The sequence below is a fragment of the Ornithorhynchus anatinus genome, chromosome X5 (assembly GCF_004115215.2).
Source record: "Ornithorhynchus anatinus isolate Pmale09 chromosome X5, mOrnAna1.pri.v4, whole genome shotgun sequence".
NCBI classification, from domain to species: domain Eukaryota; kingdom Metazoa; phylum Chordata; class Mammalia; order Monotremata; family Ornithorhynchidae; genus Ornithorhynchus; species Ornithorhynchus anatinus.
In genome coordinates, this window is record NC_041753.1 from 1846350 (window position 1) to 1861248 (window position 14899).

The window sequence follows — 14899 nt, forward strand, 5'->3', positions numbered from 1 at the left end:
CTACCACTATTATTAATAATAATTGCCGTCTTTGGTAAAGTGCTTACTATGTGCCAGGCACTGTACCACTTTTAAAAAGCCATTACTGTACTCTGACTTCTTGTGAGTCGGGGGTCATGGGTTTGAACCCTGGCTCTGCCACTTGTCAGCTGTGTGACTGTGGGCAAGTCACTTCACTTCTCTGTGCCTCAGTTACCTCATCTGTAAAATGGGGATTAAAACAGTGAGCCTCACGTGGGACACCCTGATAACCTTGTATCTACCCCAGCACTTAGAACAGTGCTCTGTACATAGTAAGCGCTTAACAAATACCAACATTTTTAGAGAAGCAGTGTGGCTCAGTGGAAAGAGCATGGGGTTGGGAGTCAGAGGTCATGGGTTCGAAACCAGCCTCTGCCACTTGTCAACTGTGTGACTGTGGGCAAGTCACTGTCAGCTTTGTGACTATGGGCAAGTCACTTCTCTGTCCCTCAGTTACCTCACCTGTCAAATGGGGATGAAGACTGTGAGCCCCATGAGGGACAACCTGATCACCCTGTAACCTCCCCAGCGCTTGGAACAGTGCTTTGCACACAGTGAGCGCTTAACAAATGCCGTAATAATTATTATGTTAATGATTCTATTCATCTATTTTGATGACACTTGTTTCGTTTTGCTTTTTGCTCCCTTTTAGACTGTGAGCCCATGGTTGGGCAGGGATTGTCTCTATGTTGCCATATTGTCCATTCCAAGCGCTTAGTACATGCTTTATTACCCTATTTATTTTGTTAATGAGGTGTCCATCCCCTTGATTCTATTTATCATGATGATGTTGTCTTGTTTTTGTCCGTCTATCCCCCCCGCATTAGGCTGTGAGCACGTCATTGGGCAGGAACTGTCTCTATCTGTTGCCCGATTGTCTATTCCAAGTGGTTAGTACAGTACTTTATTACCCTATTTATTTTGTTAATGAGGGTTCCATCCCCTTGATTCTATTTATCGTAATGATGTGTCCTGTTTTTGTCCGTCTCCCCCCATTAGATTGTGAGCCTGTCACTGGGCAGGGATTATCGCTATCTGTTGCCGAATTCTCTATTCCAAGCGCTTAGTACAGTGCTCTGCACCTAGTAAGCACTCAATAAATACTATTGAATGAATGAATACGGATGAATGAGTGAGTGAGTGAATGAACGAATGAATGAATGAACTCGTCCCCGGGCCTCATGATCGCGCGCATGCGCAGTCTGGAGCGGGCTTCCCCCCTCCCCCCGTCCGGCGTTGGCTACGTCACCAGCGGGTTGGCGCCAACCTGCCTTTTGGCGCGCGCGCCTACGCGCAAGCGCACTGTCGCCCGGGCCCGAACCCGGAAAGAGAAAAGGACAGGGGGGAGAACAGCAGTTCCCTGGGCGGGGTCGAGGTCAAAGGGCACGGGGACCCCCTTGGCGACCTTTGGTGCCCCCTCCCCACTCCAGCGCCCGCCGCTCCAGCCGAGGGCCCCTCCCCCACCGGGGATTTCCCATCAGGCCCCGCCCACGAGTCCGGCCCAGCGCCTTACGTCGGCCCCGCCCCTTGACGTCGGTCACGCCCCCCTGCGTCGGGCCCCGCCCCCGCCCGGAGGTCAGCCCGGAGGTCGGCGTGGAGGCGGAGGAGCTGAGCGGTGCCGCCGGCTGCGCTGCAGCCCCGAGCTCCCCGAGATGAGGGTCGGCGCCTGGTACCGCGGCGGCCTCCTCCGGGCCCTCCTCACCCCGCCGCCGGCCCGGGGACCAGCCCGCCTGCTCTCTGTAAGTCTCCTCCATCCCCTCTCACTCCGAAGAACGATGGCATCTGTTAAGAATAGTAATGGTGGGCAGGATTGTCTCCATCTGTTGCCCAATTGTCCATTCCAAGCGCTTAGTACAGTGCTGTGCACATAGCGCTCAATAAATACTACTGAATGAATGAATACCACTTCTCTGTGCCTCAGTGGCCTCATCTGTCAAATGGGGATGAAGACTGTGAGCCCCACGTGGGACAACCTGATCACCTTGTAGCCTCCCCAGCGCTTAGAACAGTGCTTGGCACATAGTAAGCGCTTAACAAATACCAACGTTATTATTGCGCACAAAGCACTGTTCTAAGCGCTGGGGGGAGACAAGGCGATCAGGTCGTCCCACGTGGGGCTCCCGGTTTTTAATCCCCGTTTTCCAGATGAGGTCATTGAGGCACAGAGAGGTGAAGTGACTTTATCGTGATGATGTTGGCTTGTTTTTGTCCGTCTGTCTCCCCCGGTTAGACTGTGAGCCCGTCACTGGGCGGGGATGGTCTCTATCTGTTGTCGAATTGTCCATTCCAAGCGCTTAGTACAGTGCTCTGCACGTAGTGTGCGCTCAGTAAATACTATTGAATGAATGAGTGAACCTGCCCAAAGTCACTGGGCAGGGATTGTCTCTATCTGTTGCCGAATTGTCCATTCCAAGCGCTTAGTACAACGCTCTGCACATAGCGCTCAACAAATACTATTGAATGAATGAATCCCCGTTTGACAGACGATTTATTCATTCAGTAGTATTTATTGAGCGCTTCCTATGTGCAGAGCACTGTACTAAGCCCTTGGAATGGGCAATTCTGCAAAAGATAGAGACAACCCCTGCCCACTGATTGGATTTACAGTCTAATCTGCGCCAGACTACTTGTTTTGTTTGGTTCTGTTTTGTTTTCATTCATTCATTCATTCAATAGTATTTATTGAGCGCTTACTATGTGCAGAGCACTGTACTAAGCGCTTGGGATGAACAAGTCGGCAACAGATAGAGACAGTCCCTGCCGTTTGACGGGCTTACAGTCTAATCGGGGGAGACGGACAGACAAGAACGATGGCACTAAACAGCGTCAAGGGGAAGAACATCTCGTAAAAACAATGGCAACTAAATAGAATCAAGGCGATGTACAATTCATTAACAAAATAAATAGGGTAACGAAAATATATACAGTTGAGCGGACGAGTACAGTGCTGTGGGGATGGGAAGGGAGAGGTGGAGGAGCAGAGGGAAAAGGGGAAAATGAGGCTTTAGCTGCGGAGAGGTAAAGGGGGGATGGCAGAGGGAGTAGAGGGGGAAGAGGAGCTCAGTCTGGGAAGGCCTCTTGGAGGAGGTGATTTTTAAGTAAGGTTTTGAAGAGGGAAAGAGAATCAGTTTGGCGGAGGTGAGGAGGGAGGGCGTTCCAGGACCGCGGGAGGACGTGACCCGGGGGTCGACGGCGGGATAGGCGAGACCGAGGGACGGCGAGGAGGTGGGCGGCAGAGGAGCGGAGCGTGCGGGGTGGGCGGTAGAAAGAGAGAAGGGAGGAGAGGTAGGAAGGGGCAAGGTGATGGAGAGCCTTGAAGCCTAGAGTGAGGAGTTTTTGTTTGGAGCGGAGGTCGATAGGCAACCACTGGAGTTGTTTAAGAAGGGGAGTGACATGCCCAGATCGTCTCTGCAGGAAGATGAGCCGGGCAGCGGAGTGAAGAATAGACCGGAGCGGGGCGAGAGAGGAGGAAGGGAGGTCAGAGAGAAGGCCGACACAGTAGTCTAGCCGGGATATAACGAGAGCCCGTAATAGTAAGGTAGCCGTTTGGGTGGAGAGGAAAGGGCGGATCTTGGCGATATCGTAGAGGTGAAACCGGCAGGTCTTGGTAACGGATAGGATGCGTGGGGTGAACGAGAGGGACGAGTCAAGGATGACACCGAGATCGCGGGCCTGCGGGACGGGAAGGATGGTCGTGCCATCCACGGTGATGGAGAAGTCTGGGAGCGGACCGGGCTTGGGAGGGAAGATGAGGAGCTCAGTCTTGCTCATGTTGAGTTTTAGGTGGCGGGCCGACATCCAGGTGGAGACGTCCCGGAGGCAGGAGGAGATGCGAGCCTGAAGGGAGGGGGAGAGGACAGGGGCGGAGATGTAGATCTGCGTGTCATCTGCGTAGAGATGGTAGTCAAAGCCGTGAGAGCGGATGAGTTCACCGAGGGAGTGAGGGTAAATGGAGAACAGAAGAGGGCCAAGAACTGACCCTTGAGGAACTCCAACAGTTAAAGGATGGAGGGGGAGGAGGCTCCAGCGTAGGAGACCGAGAATGATCGGCCAGAGAGGTAAGAGGAGAACCAGGAGAGGACAGAGTCCGTGAAGCCAAGGTGAGATAAGGTATGGAGGAGGAGGGGACGGTCGACAGTGTCAAAGGCAGCAGAGAGGTCAAGGAGGATCAGAATGGAGTAGGAGCCATTGGATTTGGCAAGAAGGAGGTCATGGGTGACCTTAGAGAGAGCAGTCTCGGTAGAGTGGAGGGGACGGAAGCCAGATTGGAGGGGGTCTAGGAGAGAATGGGAGTTAAGGAATTCTAGGCATCGATTGTAGACGACTCGTTCTAAGATTCTGGAAAGGAAGGGTAGTAGGGAGATAGGATTTGCTGTCCGTCTCCCCCGTTTAGACTGTGAGCCCGTCGTTGGGCAGGGATCATCTCTATCTGTTGCCGCATCGTGCATTCCAAGCGCTTAGTACAGTGCTCTGCACAAAGTGAGCGCTCAATAAATACAATTGGATGAATGAGGCCCAGGGTAGTTAGGTGACTTGCCCGAAGTCACACAGCTGAGAAGTGGCGGAGCCGGGATTAGAACGAGTCCGTTGGTGGGCAGGGATTGTCTCTATCTGTTGCCGAATTGTACATTCCAAGCGCTTAGTATAGCGCTCTGCACACAGGAAGCGCTCAGTAAATACGACTGAATGAATGAATGCTGGCCCACACGCATTCCTGTACACACACATTCACAAACACACTCGCCCACACATTCGTATACACACACATTCACACACTCACGCACATACTTAGTCATATATACACACACTCATACCCATTCGTAAACTCACATTCATTCAAAGACACTCATACACACACATTTGTACACAGACATACGCATTGGGGCCCAGGCACTCTCCACTAGGCCACACTGCTTGGCCTGCTTACATGCTGCTTACAATCCTTCTCTCGATTGTAAACTCCCAGAGGGCAAGGTCTGTCTTTCGCCTCTGTAGTGCAGAGTTCCTCAATAATCAGTCGAATAGTATTTATTGAGGGCTTTCTATGTGCTTTCTTAGAGAAGCAGCGTGGCTCAGTGGAAAGAGCACGGGCTTGGGAGTCAGAGGTTAAGGAAGGGCAACAGCTTCCCCTTCCCTGTTCCCCAGCTGGACGGTGCCCCCTGCCTGAGCCTGGGCCTTAACCCCCTCCCCTAACCCCACTTGGGGGGCTCAGACTAATAGGGGAGGGTCCCCAGACCCGGTTGTCTCTTTGAGGGTCCCCCGGGTCGGGATCGAGGGTGCCCTCCCACCTCCTGTCTTGAGTCTAGAAGTTGGGCAAGGGTTGCCATGCATGGGGTGGCATGAACGCCCCACTTGTCAGAAAGCCCCTTAGGACCAGGGTTGGGGGGGAGGGTTGGGGTTCAGTGTTGTCCAAGTGTGATTAAACCCCTCCTGCCCTCTCCACGGGTTCTCCCCCACCTCCCCTTCTGTAAAGTCCTCAGGATGAAAACATTTTAATCACTTAATGGGAACACCATGTCCTTAATCGGTGCCAGACAGTGAGAGGGGGAGGCGTTTTAAGCCTCAAAATTAGGAGGGCCACCCCCACCTCTGACACCCCCCAGCCGCTGAAGACACTCTGCCTCCACCGCCTTGTTCCTGGCCATCGCCCTGCTTGGGACTCAAATCTGAGCTGGGTGATGTCCCTCCCCTCCTTTGAAATGCCACCTCCTCCAAGGGGCCTTTGCTGATTACACCACATCCCAGGAATCTAACTCTATATATTTGTTTACTTGTACCTGTGCTCGAACTTCTTTTATGATGCAACAGGATGGTGTAGTTGATAGAGCCCAGGCCTGGGAGTCAGAAGGTCATGAGTTTTAATCGGGACTCCACCACTTATCTGCTCAATGACCTTGGGCAAGTCACTCCACTTCTCTGGGCCTCAGTTCCCTCATCTGTAAAATGGGGATTAAGACTATGAGCCCCATGCAGGATAGGGACTGTGTCCAACCTGATTATCTTCTATTACTCCAGCACTTAGTGCCTGGCACGTAATGAGCGCTTAACAAATACCACAATTATAATTATTATTATTAAACCGGGTCCTTCTGACTCTCGGGCCCAGGCGCTCTCCACTAGGCCACACTGCTTGGCCTGCTTACATGCTGCTTACAATCCTTCTTCGATTGTAAACTCCCAGAGGGCAGGGTCTGTCTTCCGCCTCTGTAGTGCAGAGTTCCCCAATAATCAAGCGTTAGTATTTATTGAGGGCTTTCTAAGAGAAGCAGCGTGGCTCAGTGGAGAGAGCACGGGCTTGAGAGTCAGAGGTCATGGGTTCGAATCCCAGCTCTGCCATTTGTCAGCTATGTGACTGTGGGCAAGTCTCTTAACTTCTCTGTGCCTCAGTTACCTAATCTGTAAAATGGGGATTAAGATTGTGAGCCTCACGTGGGACAACCTGCTTACCTTGTATCTACCCCAGCGCTTAGAACAGTGCTCTGGACATAGTAAGCACTTAACAAATACCAACATTATTATGTGCAGGGAAATGGACCGACTATTCCCAGTTCCGTGCTCAGCGCAATTGACCGTTGCTACTAACTCCTCAATACTCTCCCTAAGCACTTAATACAGTGCTGTGCTCACTGCTATTTTTTTTTCATGGAATTTATTAAGTGCTTACCATGTGCCTAACACTGTTCTAAGTGCTGGGGCAGATACAAGCTAATCAGGTTGGACACAGTTCTTGTCCCACATGGGACTCACAGTCTAGGTAGGAGGGAGGGAGATTCAACCCTGTTTTACAGAGGAGGAAACTGAGGCCCAGAGAAGTGACTTGCCCAAGGCCTCACAGACAAGTGGCGGAACTGGGATTAGAACCCATGTCCTTCCCAGCTCTATAGCCACTAGGCCATGCTGCACCTCACCCTAGGTGCAGAGCACTGTACTAAGCACAAGAGAGGGTACAAGAGTTAGAAGACAGTAGGCTGGATTGCAGCAAGAGTGATTCTGGTTGGACACCCAATAAAACTTCCTGCCACTGTGGGGGCTGAATAGAGATAAGCTATAATTAGGTGGGAGGGAGGAATTGAGTCTTGTTTTTCCTGGATGGGAAGCAGGGGATTGGGCTGGATGATTTTTGGAAGTCAGAGGATTTTGGGGGTGGGTGGGTAATAATAATAATAATAATAATAATGTTGGTATTTGTTAAGCGCTTACTATGTGCCGAGCACTGTTCTAAGCGCTGGGGTAAACACAGGGGAATCAGGTTGTCCCACGTGGGGCTCACAGTCTTAATCCCCATTTTACAGATGAGGGAACTGAGGCCCAGAGAAGTGAAGTGACTCGCCCACAGTCACACAGCTGACAAGTGGCAGAGCTGGGATTCGAACTCATGAGCCCTGACTCCAAAGCCCGTGCTCTTTCCACTGCGCCACGGGGTATATGTGTGTGTGTGTGTGTGTGTGCACGTGCGTGTGGGTGTGCGTGTGTAGGGGGGAGGGGACAGGGAAGGAAGACTCCGGGGTCTGAGAGTAGGGAGTATCAGCTCTGCCTGCTGGGTGACCTCAGGCAAGGGGCCAGATCTCTCTGGGCCTCAGTTTCCTCCTCTTTGAAATGGGTATAATGATAGTTGCTCACTCCCTGCCTCGCCGGGATGGGGAGAGGATAAAAGATAATTAAGGAGAAAAGTGCTCTTTCTACTAGGCCATGCTGCTTTTCATTTATTTTAATATCTGTCTTTCCCTCTAGACTGATCTCTTGAGCAGGAAATGGTGTCTAACAACTCTGTTGTATTGTCCTCTCCCAAGCACTTAGTACAGTGCTCTGCACACAATAAGTGCTCAATAAATATGAGTGAGAGAGAGAAAAGAGACAGATCCTTTTCACCCAGTTGATGCATCCTTGCCCCTTCTTGCCCTTCCCCTCCTCGGATTCTGCCTTAATCTCCACCTTAATCTCCTCCGGCTCCATCTTCAAACCCCACCAGACTCTGAAATCCACCTCGGACCTTTTATCCCTTATCCCTGGATATCCAATTGGTGCCAGCCCTCCCCCACCCCCACCTGGTCTCCGCCCCTCCCTTCCCCCTCCACATCCTTCTGTCTAAGGGCAGACTAGCCTGTGGAAGGGGTGGTGATCGATGCTACCAACTCCAGGAAGCCCACCTTAACTGTCCTGTGGCTGGACCAGCTTGGGCTCAGCTCCTCACCGTCCCCCGTTCCCGCCTATCCCACCGTCGACCTCTGGCCCCCATCCTACCGCTGTCTTGGAATGCCCTCCCTCCTCACCTCCACCAAACTAACTCTCTTCTCCTCTTCAAAGCCCTACTGAGAGCCCACCTCCTCCAAGAGGCCTTCCCAGACTGAACTTCCCCTTTTCCCTCTGCTCCCTCTGCTCCCTCTCTGCTCCCCCTTCACCTCCCCTCAGCTAAGCCCCCTTTCCCCCCTTTCCCTCTGCTCCTCCCCCTCTCCCTTCCCCTCCCCTCAGCACTGTGCTCATTTGTATGTATTTTTATTACCCTATTTATTTTGTTAATGAGGTGTACATCCCTTTGATTCTATTTATCGTGATTATGTTGTCTTTTTGTCCGTCTGTCTCCCCTGATTAGACTGTAAGCCCGTCATTGGGCAGCGATTGTCTATATCTATTGCTGAATTGTACATTCCAAGCTCTTAGTACAGTGCTCTGCACATAGTAAGCGCTCAATAAATACTATTGAATGAATGAATAAATAGATAACTATCCACCCCAGTGCTTAATACAGTGCCTGACACGTAGTAAGCGCTTAACAAATACAAATACATCATTAGAGGGAGAGACAGACATTAATATAGATAATCATCATGTTGGTGTTTAAGTGCTTACTATGTGCCAAGCACTGTTCTTAGCGCTGGGGTACATACAAGGTAATCAGGTTGTCCCACGTGGGGCTCACACTCTTCATCCCCATTTGACAGATGAGGTAACTGAGGCCCAGAGAAGTCACACAGCTGACCAACGGCGGAGCCGGGATTAGGACCCATGACCTCTGACTCCCAAGCCCGGGCTCTTTCCATTGAGCTGTGCTGCTTCTATATAACTATCCACCCCAGCGCTTAATAACAGTGCCTGATACATAGGAAGCGCTTAACAAATACAATTCATCATTAGAGGGGAGACAGATGTTAATATAAATAACTAATAATAATAATAATGTTGGTATTTGTTAAGCGCTTACTATGTGCCGAGCACTGTTCTAAGCGCTGGGGTAGACATAGGGGAATCAGGTTGTCCCACGTGGGGCTCACAGTCTTAATCCCCATTTTACAGATGAGGGAACTGAGGCACAGAGAAGTTAAGTGACTTGCCCACAGTCACACAGCCGACAAGTGGCAGAGCTGGAATTCGAACTCATGAGCCCTGACTCCAAAGCCCATGCTCTTTCCACTGAGCCACGCTGCTTCTCCACCTCAGCACTTAATACAGTGCCTGCCACATAGTAAGCGCTTAACAAATACCATCATCATTAGAGGGGGAGACAGATGTTAATATAAATAAATATCTACCTACCTCAGCACTTAAGACAGTGTCTGCCACATAGTAAGCGCTTAACAAATACCGTCATTGCTATTATCCCCTCCCTTTGCCCATCCAGGGGGAGCATGGGATGGCGCAGGGCCCAGCCTCCAAGGACTATTCTCTGCCTAACACCTCGTGGGGCCGCGAGCTGAGGGGGCTTTACGAGCAGTACATGGAGCGGTGTAAGGACGAGGCGTGGAAGCGGCTGCCTTCGTTCTGCGACAACTCCATGTTCGTGGGCACCATCATGGACCCCACGAGGAAAGACAGGGCGGCAGGTACGGCTCGAGGGCCTCTTCTCTTAGCCAATCATCGGGAGGGTAGGGGGGCTGGCTTTTTTTTTTTTGGTATTTGTTAAGTGCTTACTATGTGCCGAGCACTGTTGTAAGCGCTGGGGAAATAATGTTGGTATTTGTTAAGCGCTTACTATGTACCGACCACTGTTCTAAGCGCTGGGGTAGATACAGGGTCATCAGGTTGTCCCACTTAGAACAGTGTTTGGCACATAGTAAGCACTTAACAAATATCATTATTATTATCCAAGCAAATCGTGTTGGACATAGTCCCTGTCCCACGTGGGGCTCACAGTCTCCGCACGGGCTTGGGAGTCAGAGGTCATGGGTTCTAATTCCGGCTCTGCCACTTTGCAGCTGCTTGACTGTGGGCAAGTCACTTTGCGAGCCTCACATGGGACAACCTGATTATCCTGTATCTTCCCCAGCGCTTAGAACAGTGCTCTGCACTTGGTAAGCGCTTAACAAATACCAACATTATTATTATCATCATTATTTTACAGAGGAGGGAACTGAGGCCCAGAGAAATGAACTGTCTTGCCCAAGATCTCACAGCAGACAAGTGTAAAATCGGGGATTAAAACTCATGACCTTCTGACTCCCAGGCCCGTGCTCTATCCACTTAGCCATGCTGCTTCTCTACTGTACTGTATTAGAAAGCTCTTGGGAGAGTACAGTATAGTAATGATGGCATTTGTTAAGCGCTTACTGTGTGCCAGTTACTGTTCTAAGTGCTGGGGTAGATACAGATAATCAGGTTGTCCCACGTGAGGCTCGCAGTCTTAATCCCCATTTTACAGATGAGGTCACTGAGGCATGGAGAAGTTAAACGGCTCACCCAAAGTCCCACAGCTGACAAGTGGCCGAACTGGGTTTAGAACCCATGACCTCTGACTCCCAAACCTGTGCTCTTTCTACTAAGCCACATTCCCTGCCCACAAGGAATTTCCAGTCTAGAGGGGGAAACAGACATGAATGGAAATAAATAAATGACAGAGATAGACCTAAGTGCTGTGGGGCTGGGAGCGGGGATGAGTAAAGAGAGCAAGTCAGGGCGACACAGAAGGGTGTGGGGGAGAGGAAAGGGGGGCGTAGGGCAAGTGAAGACTGCAGCGAGTCAGGGTGGGGGGTGAAGCCTGGGGGAGGGGGCAGAGGGGAGCCGGTGGGGGGATGGATTGGAAAGAGGGGGGAGATTTGAGGGCAGGAGTGGCAAAGGGGATTGGGTTGGAGAAGGGGAGGGCCGGAGCCAGGCATCCCGTGTGTCCTTTCAGCCCCAGAGATGTCCATGGAGCCCCCGAAGTTCACACAGCCACCGCGCCTCTTCACCCGCAGCATCCAGGGAGATGGGCTGGGCTTCGAGTACGTCACCTTCTACAACAGCGACCAACAGAAGGCTGAATGCCTCTTCCAGTCCGGCCCTTTCCTGGAGGGAGCCCCGGGGTAAGGGCCGGAGCCCGGGGTCGGGGCAAGGGTCTGCTCCTGGAGGGAGCCCTGGGGTCAGAATAATAATAATAACCGTAATAATAATGGCGTTAAGCACTTACTTTGTGTCAAGCACTGTACTAAGCCCTGGGGTAGATAGAAGCTAATCAGGTTGAACAGAGTCCATGGCTCACATAATAATAATGTTGGTATTTGTTAAGCGCTTACTATGTGCAGAGCACTGTTCTAAGCGCTGGGGTAGACATAGGGGAATCAGGTTGTCCCACGTGGGGCTCACAGTCTTAATCCCCATTTTGCAGATGAGGTAACTGAGGCACAGAGAAGTTAAGTGACTTGCCCACAGTCACACAGCTGACAAGTGGCAGAGCTGGGATTCGAACTCATGACCTCTGACTCCAGAGCCCTTGCTCTTTCCACTGAGCCACGCTGCTTCCCACATGGGGCTCACAGTCTTAATCCCCATTTTCCAGATGAGGGAACTGAGACATGGGGAAATTAAATAACTTGCCCAAGGTCACACAGCAGTCAGAACTGGAACAGGGGGCCAAAAGTCCATTCCTGGAGGGCCCCCCCGGGTCAGAATAATAATAATCATAATTAATTAATTAATTAATGTTGGTATTTGTTAAGCGCTTACTATGTGCCGAGCACTGTTCTAAGCGCTGGGGTAGACATAGGGGAATCAGGTTGTCCCACGTGGGGCTCACAGTCTTAATCCCCATTTTACAGATGAGGGAACTGAGGCACAGAGAAGTTAAGTGACTTGCCCACAGTCACACAGCCGACAAGTGGCAGAGCTGGGATTCGAACTCATGAGCCCTGACTCCAAAGCCCGTGCTCTTTCCACTGCGCCAGCTGCTTCTCAATTATAACATTTAAGTTATAATTGACATGTTATAATTGACATGAAATGTTATAATTATAACATTTAAGTGCCTATTATGTACAATGCACTGTTCTAAGCACTGGGGTAAATAGAAGTTAATCAGTTTGGACACGGTCCATGTCCCACATGGGGCTCACAGTCTTAATCCCCATTTTACAGATGAGGGAACTGAGGAATGGGGAAGTTAAATGACTTACCCGAGGTCACACCGCAGACAGAACTGGAGCAGGGGGCCGAGGGCCCATTCCTGGAATGACCCATTCCTTGGGGTCAGAAATGGAGTTGAGGGTCACGGGTCCGTTCCTGGAGGGTGCCTCCAAGAAGACAACTCGGGCCCAACCTGGACTTCCTCCCTGCCGGCTCCCCAAAAGACTCCCTCTCCCCCTGCACCCCAGGTTTGTCCACGGAGGAGCCATCGCAACCATGATCGACAACCTCATGGGCACCTGCGCCATCCTGGTCAGCGGCGTCGTGATGACCGCCAACCTCAACATCAACTACAAGAGGTAGGAGGGGCAGGTGGCTGGATGCCTTCCCTTCCCGGTATCCCCCCCAGGCACCCCCTGCCACCCCACTGAGGTGGGGAGGGGCCCAGGAAGGGCTCGAGGCTTGACGACGGCACCATTTGTGTCTTCCACAGCCCCGTCCCTCTTGGCTCAACCGTTGTACTGAAGAGCCAGGTGGACCGGCTCGAGGGGCGAAAGATGTTCATTTCCTGCCGCGTCCACAGTGCCAACCAGAAGACCCTCCACGTGGAGGCAACAAGTAAGGTCCTCCCCATGCCCCTGCTGACCATCCACATCTCCCCACAGGGCTCAGATAATCAAAGAATTAACACAGCTCCTCTCCACCCCTGCCCCTGAGGGTTGAGGGGGCACCTGGATAATTGAAATCTGCCGATAATCCACTTGCATTTCCCCTTGCATTTCCCCGACCAAACCTGTTCACTCTTCTCACAAGAAGCCAGGTAGGCCAGATAATGTTCCTCCCACCTCCTCTCCTAACTCCTCACAATAATAATAGTAGTTAAGGGCTTACTATGTGCAAAGCACTGGCACAGATATAAGTTAGGCTGAACACAGCCCCTGTTCATTCATTCAGTCGTATTTATTGAGCACTTACTGTGTGCAGAGCACTGTACTAAGCACTTGGAATGTTCAGTTCGGCAACAGATAGAGACAATCCCTGCCCAACAGCGGACTCGCAATCTAAAAGGGGGATACAGACAGCAAAACAAAACAAACTGACAGGCATCAATACTAAATATCATGTTCCCACATGAATCTCACATTCTTAATCCCCATTTTACAGATGAGGTAACTGAGGCCCAGAGAAGTAAAGTGACTTGCCCAAGGTCACCCAGCAGACAGGGGCCGGAACTGGGATTAGAACCCAGGTCCTTCTGACTCCTAGGCCCGGGCTCTATCCACTAAGCCATTGTGCTTCTCACCTCCCCTGCCCCCCACAGGGAGCTGAAGAGGTCATCTGGCCCAGGCCCCTGCCTGTGAGGCAAAAACACGGGGCAGGGAAATCCAGCTCTGTTTTTTAAAAATTCCCTGAGGGCGGCTGGGGCCACCCATTCCCAGAGCGACCACCTGCCCTTGAGTGTGCCCATGCTCCCTCCTGCTGCATCAGTCAGTCAACCGGTGGTATTTATTGAGCACTCAAAGCCCTCCCCCCCCCCAGCCCCCCCCCCCAGGTGGTAGCGATCATCCTTTCATGTCACCTTTCCCTCTCCAGGTCTTTTTGTCAAACTGGACCCCAACAAGAACGTGTGACGACCCACAAAGACTGCCTCCGCGGCAAGGGCGTTCCAGGTGGCCGATCCAGTCGCATTCTCGATTCCCTCCTTTGCTCCCCTCTCCAGGGGCAGGGGGCCATCGGGGGCCAGCTCCTCCCGCTGACGGAACCTCATGGTGTCTCCGGCCAACCCGAGCTGTGGACTCAGTTCCCCCCCATTTGAGAAACAGCAGGTGGGGAGGGGAGGGAATGTGTGAGTGGAAAATGTGGGGCGGAAATGTCTCTGAAGCCACTCTGAGACCAGCCTCTCCTAGAACTGGGGTCTGGAACCTGCTTGCTACCTGTGTGTGTGGGCACCCCAAATTATTTTCCATCCTCGGGGGAGGTAAATCAGAGCAGTTTGGGGGCGATGGCGGACAGGGGAATGAAATCCCCATTTGGAGCAGCTGCTCGAAGCTTTGCTGGTTGGAATATAGTCAAATGTTCTATATAATATATAAATATAATAAAATGGGGAGGGGGTGGTTGTCTTTTACTCCTTCACGTTCTCCTCTGGCCCCCCCCAAAAACCCAACATCCGGTGGGAGTGGGGCCTTCAAAGAGACAGGGAACAATGCATGGGGGTGGCGGGAGCAGCGTGCTCCCCCCACGCATGCTCTGAGCTTTCCAAACCAGGAGTCCCCAAAACCCACTGCCCCCCCAACCCCCAGCCAGACTGACGGGATGGGAGCTGAGCGGCAGGTCCAAGCTCCTGTTCGTCCATCCACTTCCCTGTTTGCTCCGTGACTGGAGGGGAGGCTTCCTACATACCCAGCCCCTACCCCGGCCACCTAACCTGCCAATGTGATTAATTGGGGTGTTTGTTAAGTGCTTACTTGATGCCAAGCACTGTACTAAGAACTGGGGGTAGATACAATAATATCATTGTGATATTGGTTAAGCACTTACCTTTTGCCAGGCACTGGGGTGGATACAA

General features: G+C 51.8%; 1 protein-coding gene across 1 annotated transcript; it reads left to right on the top strand.

Moving 5' to 3' along the window:
• Positions 1 to 1214: 1214 nt before the first annotated feature.
• LOC100081588 (acyl-coenzyme A thioesterase THEM4) lies at positions 1215 to 14445 on the top strand. Its single transcript, XM_029055476.2, has 6 exons — positions 1215 to 1760; positions 9638 to 9839; positions 11126 to 11294; positions 12579 to 12689; positions 12824 to 12948; positions 13924 to 14445. The coding sequence occupies exons 1-6, from the start codon at positions 1215 to 1217 to the stop codon at positions 13959 to 13961; spliced, it is 1191 nt and encodes a 396-aa protein (XP_028911309.1). The 3' UTR covers positions 13962 to 14445.
• The last annotated feature ends 454 nt before the right edge of the window (positions 14446 to 14899 follow it).

What these genes read in the sequence shown, in the direction of transcription:
- LOC100081588 (XM_029055476.2), top strand. Translation starts at nt 1,215, where the DNA reads ATGCGCAGTCTGGAGCGGGCTTCCCCCCTCCCCCCGTCCGGCGTTGGC. An exon ending in TTCCTGGAGGGAGCCCCGGG is followed by an intron (nt 11,295 to 12,578) that starts GTAAGGGCCGGA and finishes CCTGCACCCCAG; the next exon opens with GTTTGTCCACGGAGGAGCCA. An exon ending in CCTCCACGTGGAGGCAACAA is followed by an intron (nt 12,949 to 13,923) that starts GTAAGGTCCTCC and finishes TTCCCTCTCCAG; the next exon opens with GTCTTTTTGTCAAACTGGAC.